The sequence below is a fragment of the Nicotiana sylvestris genome, chromosome 3 (genome assembly GCF_000393655.2).
Source record: "Nicotiana sylvestris chromosome 3, ASM39365v2, whole genome shotgun sequence".
In the NCBI taxonomy this organism is placed as follows: Eukaryota; Viridiplantae; Streptophyta; class Magnoliopsida; order Solanales; family Solanaceae; genus Nicotiana; species Nicotiana sylvestris.
Window position 1 is genome coordinate 39,928,976 of NC_091059.1, and position 6,818 is coordinate 39,935,793.

Below are 6,818 nucleotides of genomic sequence, written 5' to 3' on the forward strand. Positions count from 1 at the left end.
GGGTTAGGACAGTAGGAGGCGACTCTGAACACTTTCCAGTTATTACGGGGTTGCACCAAGGGTCTGCGCTCAGCCCATTCCTATTTGCCCTGGTGATGGATGCACTGACTCATCATATTCAAGGGGAGGTGCCATGGTGCATGCTATTTGCTGATGACATTATTCTAATTGACGAGACACGAGGCGGCGTCAACGAGAGGCTAGAGATTTGGAGACATGCTCTTGAGTCTAAAGGTTTCAAGTTGAGCAGGACGAAGACGGAATACCTCGAGTGCAAATTTGGAGTTGAGCCGACGGAAGCGGGAGTTGAAGTGAGGCTTGACTCTCAAGTCATTCCCAAGAGGTGTAGTTTCAAGTACCTTGGATCGGTTATTCAGGGGATCGGGGAGATTGACGAGGATGTCACACACCGTATAGGGGTGGGGTGGATGAAGTGGAGGTTAGCGTCGGGAGTCTTGTGTGACAAGAAAGTGCCACCGTTACTAAAAGGTAAGTTTTATAGAGCAGTGGTTAGGCCTGCCATGTTATATGGAACTGAATGTTGGCCGGTAAAGAACTCACACATCCAGAAGATGAAAGTAGCAGAGATGAGGATGTTGAGGTGGATGTGCGGGCATACAAGGATGGATAAGATTAGGAATGAAGATATTCGAGAGAAGGTGGGCGTGGCCCCCATGGAGGACAAGATGCGGGAAGTAAGACTCAGATGGTTCGGGCACATTCAGAGGAGGAGCACTGATGCACCGGTGAGGAGGTGTGAGCGACTGGCTGTAGTGGGCATGCGGAGAGGTAGAGGACGACCTAAGAAGTATTGGGGAGAGGTGATCAGATATGACATGGCGCGACTTAGGATTACTGAGGACATGGCCCTTGACAGGGAATTATGGAGGTCGAGCATTAAGGTTGTAGGTTAGGGGAGAGTTATGAATATTTCTACAGCACAATAGAGTGAGACTAGCCAGTTAGGAGTTAGACTGAGAATGTCATTGGTCGTCTATTGATGCAAGGCTTTACCTGCTAGTTTTACTATACCAGTCATCTATTTCGTATTTCGTATTCTGTATTTCATATCTCTTATTATGCTGTTATTTTATTATGCATTTTTATGGTACTAATATATCGACTCCTGTTGTTTTGTTGAGCCGAGGGTCTCCTGGAAACAGCTCTCTACCCTTCGGGGTAGGGGTAAGGTCTGCGTACATATTACCCTCCCCAGACCCCACTTGTGGGATTATACTGGGTCGTTGTTGTTGTTGTACATTGAACACAACTATTAGATACAACAGAATAGAAGCACTAGGTTTATTATGAAATATGCACGCAATAGGTTATTATTACATGTTGTATCCGGCGTAAATACATGATGTATTCATATACAGAAAATCAAATTTCAAAATATTTATGTAGATACTTGTATCAATTTCGAGCAGAACCTCAAACAATGTCAGGAAAAAAAAATCGAACTGTATCATAAAAAAAAAGAGGGACTGAAACTCTGAAGAATGCTCTGTTTTTTGGTGTTTAGCGTCTGATAAATCTTCTCATTAATTGGATTGATAATGTTGTGTGTTATAATTGATTTAGGTGAGTTATATTATGAGTGTATCCCGTCAAATTAGCAGCTTTCCGTTATTAAATAACTTGAAAGACCTATTATTATGTTGTATTCATGAATACATGGTATGAATACATGTGACTACAGCAGCTGACAACTGGACTGCCTTATTTTATAGTGGATTTTTGCTACTGTATTCATGAATACAATAGCTCGAATACATCAAATACATTACCATAACAATTGAAAGGTAGCAATGAAAAGTAATTATGTGTATGGTAACTATAGCAAATTAATAGTTACTAAACAATAGTCATTTCTGAAAATTCCTCACCTTTGGAGTATCAATAGACGAAAGGGTGCTGTGGTACGAGCAGCCACATGACAAAAACTAATGTTTCTTATAGTTGATGGTAATAAGTCCCACCAATATCTTGGGTCCCCATTGTTGAAGATTCTAAAATTGAAAGGAGAGCAATCTACGTAGGCTTCGTATAAATTTTCATTGTCTTTTTCTTTTGCAGTAGGTAAAACATCATGTACGAGCTGTCAACCTCCCCCCCCCCCCCCAAAGCCTTTCTTTTCTTTTTTAATTTTGCATTTCTCCACATTTTCTTATCCAGAGAACACATGAATACTAGAGATAAAATAACATACATGAGTCTGTTCAACCAAGTAGACTGTTTACCATACAGATGCAATCATTCATGATTTAGTAAACCATTTAAGATAAGAAGAGGCCATTTATACAGAAACCATTGTCATCCTGAAGAGGAAGGACGACCAAATACCCCATTTTAAGCCACAGAAATTAACCAGACAAGTTTAAAAGAAATTGGAGCTACTATACATGATTAATCCAACGAATTAAACACAACCTCTAGCAGAGTTCTTTATTCGTATATACACCGAAAATTACAAAATAAACAAAACTTCCAACATCTCATACCTTTCACAACAGCAACCCTTCAGCATCACCTTACATCACTCACCTTTCCCATACTTTTACAATTGATGAGGAAATAGAAAAACAACCAAATAAAGGAAAATGAAAATACATTTTGAACAGACTGAACATAACTTATTGCTTTCTGGCACTAGAAATTACTCACATCACTATTTCCGGTTTCAGGATGCTAGATTTGATCTCCTTGTGGGGTAAGACTACTCCACCATTGCTGTAAATTTCATCACAAACATGGACATCTTCTCCGAGAATGGTCATGTTCTCAACACGAGCCCATTGTCCAACAGTTGAGTGCCAACCAATAATGCTACTTGAGATGCACGCATGTTTCTTAACACGAACTCCACGCATCACAGTGCAACGTGAGAGTCTAACCCCAGACTCAATCACGCAACCAGGGCCTATCGCAACATCTGGTCCAATCAAGCATCCTTCTCCAATTGTTGCAGTTTCATCCACTAAGACATTTCCAACAATGTGAGAACCTGATGCCAGTTTCGGTGAAGATCTCTTCTTTAAGGAATCTAGGTAGAGTCTAAGACCTGTGATGTAGTCCCTTGGCTGTCCAATGTCCATCCAAAATCCAGGTAGGACCATTGCATATAGCTTTTTCTCCGCTGCAATTTTTGGGAAAATCTCTTTCTCGATAGATGTTGGTCTTAATTGAATTCTGTCAAGAATGGAAGGGTCCAGCAGGTAAATTCCAGCATTGATCTTGTTGCCAACAAATAACTTAGGCTTTTCCACAAATCTCTCAACTTGGCCAGTGGATTCTTCCGTGACAACAACACCATATTTTGAAGGCTCATCCACCTGTATCAACCAGTGAAATTTACCTTTTATACTCAACATCCCCCTCATAAATCTAGGAAGACCCACGCTATGTTAAATTCAAAAAGAAATGTAACTGATAACTTACCTTAGTCACCATTAAAGAAGCCTCACCTCCATGGGATTTGTGGAATTCAATCATCTCCTTGAAAGGATAGTCACTGATAACATCACTGTTAAGAACAAAAAACGGCTCAGCAGAATCATCTACCAGCTTGTCTCTAGCCAAAGCAAGGGGACCTGCAGTCCCAAGTGGTTCAGTTTCTTGAGAACATGTGATCTTTATCCCAAGTTTTGTCTCAAATTCTTTCAAAAAGTTCAGCATCACCTGCATCGAAAGGAGTTTGTATATTCTATTAGTTGCTCATTAAAGATTTAGCCTTACTTAGATCTCTAAATGGAAAGATGCTGACCTCGGGCTGGTAGTTAATAGCCAAGACCACTTCAGTCACTCCAACAGCCTTGAGAGCCTCGATCTGACGTACAAAATGTTTAGGAAAGTCGGTGTTTTGATATAATAGCAAAACTAGAAAGAAAAGGAAAACATACAGAAAGTGCAAGGCACAATTAAACTCCTATTGAGATTTCCCATTCTCTTTTAGAGATCATGACCTGGCAGAGGCAGGGTGATGAAGCCCTAGGTATTCCAGACCTTAGGTCATTTGAAATTTTGTTTGAGGGAATAAAGTATTGGAGTCATATAGACAAATATAGTTTGAATTTATCGGGTGGAAAATAAGATATTCCGAATTCTTTTATATGATAAAGTACAAACTGGAATAGTGAAATGACGTTCTCAAAATCCACACAACCAATTAAAAGGATGAAAAAACAAGATTAGCAATCCGACTAAAAGGCATATTTCTTTGAGTAGGTGCGCAGTTAGAGTGATCTTTATGACAGAATCTACTATATGACTGAAAATACGCGAGGCTAACCAAGAGTTCTCATAAAGGTTACCTGATGCAAAATCATGGGCTTGTTGGCAAATTCAACCAGTGGCTTTGGGACACTAAGAGTCAATGGCCTCAGCCGAGTACCAAACCCTCCGACAAGAATAAGTGCCTTCATCCTGATTTTTCGACGCTCCTGCTAAGAATCAGGCAGAATTTCAGCACAGTTGATCAGACGTTGTAAGAGAAAAAAACATATACTGCATTTAAAAATGGGCTCTCTCCTCTCCAAATTTATCCAGCCAAAAGGAAGATGCGTGCAGAACTATGGAACCTTGTATTTACAACCGTACAGAAGAAGCAATGATGAAAGCTCACTATCACCCTCACCTATATGTTCAGTCGGTTGTCCATGACAGGTAGCGAATAAAGATAGTCATTCATATAGTGTTCAACTTGAAGTAAATGAATTACCAATCCATGAAAGTGGATTAAAAAAGAGACTAGCAAATGTTGCAAGAAGGGTTGTAGCAAACTGCCAAATTTATACGTGAATCTTGAGATTAACTGAAGTCATAAAGTGGTTCAGAAAAGTCAGTCCAAGCTATTTTGCTGGAAAGAAAACAAAAATTCCAGCTACATCCCAGGCTGGATCATTTAATAGGGGTGGAAATTCCTTTCAATTTTTCATTTCTTTTGGTAAATAATGTGGTATCAGTAGATTGGATAAGGGCGGTTTAAACGGAGTTACATAAACGAATGCTATTTCTCTCTATCTCCTTACAAAAAGGAGAGGAAAGTTAGACTTTTCTCACATTTTTAGGCATGGTTACAGGTTAAAATAACAAAGGAAAAGTTGAAACATAATGTGTTTTCATTCACATTTCATACATGTTAGTTTCCTTCTACGTCACTTTATCTCTTCAATTATCTTATAGAAACAAGGAATTTAAATTTATTCTAGCTTTGCAGTGAAGCATCAAAAAGTACATTTCCCTGTCACATATTCTTTTGCTGATGCTTGAGCTACATCTAGGATTTTAACAAGTCACAGTATGAAACGGGTAAAAAAAGGTTACATGACCAAAAGGAAATCGTAGTAGCGACAAGTGAGGCTTGCTCAGTTGGTAAAAGCACCTCCACCTACGACCGTTAGGTCCTGGGTTCGAGTCACCATGGAGGGGAAGTGTGGAAACACTATAGATCCTCCTAATTTGGGAGGGGTATAAAAAAAAAAAAAATCGTAGTAGCTTTATTTCAGCTGCATACAGGGGCGGATGTAGAGGGTTACTTATGGGAACACAGTAGCTTTGACCCAAACTCTGCATATGTACTAAAAAGTTCACTAAATAAGAACAAATAATTGATTTTGACTCGAACACATAGGTAAGCGGAGACATTTGGAAGGGAAAATGAACCTAGAACAAGTAGCCTAAAACCTCACTCCAGCTGTATTTCTAAAGAAAGAAACAAAGATGTAACCCAGAAAGTCGGGCGTAAAAGCAGATTCATAGCTGCAGAAGATGACACTGAATTCCTAGAGGTGTCTAAACGACAAAATGGATTACACACACACCTAGCTTGTAGCACTAGTTATATAGAACTTAAAATACGAAATCCTACGCACAATTTGCAACTCAAAAGCACCGTAAGAAAGGGAAAAAAAGCAAAGACGACAAGAAAAGAAAAGCCTAACAGCATCAGATCCAGAGCACATTATGTACATAATTCTACACATAGCCTATACATAAGTCATCGATTAGGCATGCAAATTATCTCAAATAAACAAAATTGAACACAAAGAAATCAAAATGGACAGCGAAATCGCGAGCGCATTATCAAATTCTCCATAAGGAAAAAAAATAAAAAGGGATCCAAACAAAGCTAACGAAGAAAACACAGAAAAATGGAATCAAGATCCATGTGAAAACGAAAAACAATGCGGAAATTAAGAAAGAGAGCATGAAATTCACCTTTGGAATCAGAGATCTAAGAAAAGTGAAAAGAGTGAGTAGAAGGAGGAGTTTGAGTCAAGTTTAGGAGAATTCGTGGTTTGACCGTAGGTAGGGAGTGTCGTCGGGGTGTTTTCAAAGGGTGGTTGGTTGGGTTAGAAGAGCGTTGGCAAAAACACAAAGCAATACTTAACACAAGGATTATCCCCAAATATATACACACACGGAGAGAGTCATACACAACTTTGTATTTGTATATTGTGATGTAAGTTTTCCATATTGACAGATTTCCAAATACGGGCTACCTTTTTTACCGGTTCACGCCCGATTGGGATTTGGGAGTATGATTCTTATGTTTTACTGGAAGTACATATATTGCTGAGTTGGCATTATGGGGAATTGGGATTGGGTAGCTACTAATCACACCATAATCATGAATCTTTTTTTTTGGTAATAAAGATAGACTATGTGATTTGGAACATTTTTAATGTACACACATTTATCACATTCATTTATCTTAAAACCATTTGACAACATTGTTTGGTCAAATTTCGCATGCCATTGTTTGGGTGCTTGTTTTAGTCCGTAAAGGGACTTAACAAGTCTACATACCTTATTTT

The 6,818-nt window shown here is 39.0% G+C and overlaps 1 protein-coding gene across 2 annotated transcripts; it reads right to left on the reverse strand.

The window, feature by feature from the left end:
• Positions 1-2,422: 2,422 nt before the first annotated feature.
• Positions 2,423-6,433, reverse strand: LOC104211857 (mannose-1-phosphate guanylyltransferase 1). Of its 2 annotated transcripts, none has more exons than XM_009760994.2 (5): positions 6,220-6,433; positions 4,314-4,442; positions 3,767-3,829; positions 3,442-3,681; positions 2,423-3,335 (listed from the first exon to the last, which is right to left on the reverse strand). In XM_009760994.2, the coding sequence occupies exons 2-5, from the start codon at positions 4,422-4,424 to the stop codon at positions 2,664-2,666; spliced, it is 1,086 nt and encodes a 361-aa protein (XP_009759296.1). In that variant the 5' UTR covers positions 4,425-4,442; positions 6,220-6,433; the 3' UTR covers positions 2,423-2,663. The 2 variants fall into 2 exon arrangements, with proteins under 2 accessions (XP_009759296.1, XP_009759297.1); XM_009760995.2 differs by having other exon boundaries at positions 4,314-4,445; positions 6,220-6,423.
• Positions 6,434-6,818: the final 385 nt, after the last annotated feature.

Excerpts from the sequence above, each read along its gene's own strand:
- LOC104211857 (XM_009760994.2), bottom strand. The coding sequence starts at position 4,424 with ATGAAGGCACTTATTCTTGTCGGAGGGTTTGGTACTCGGCTGAGGCCA. Across the intron at positions 3,830-4,313 it reads AGCCCATGATTTTGCATCAG|ATCGAGGCTCTCAAGGCTGT; the intron begins GTAACCTTTATG and ends TTTGTACGTCAG. Across the intron at positions 3,336-3,441 it reads CTTCTTTAATGGTGACTAAG|GTGGATGAGCCTTCAAAATA; the intron begins GTAAGTTATCAG and ends TGGTTGATACAG.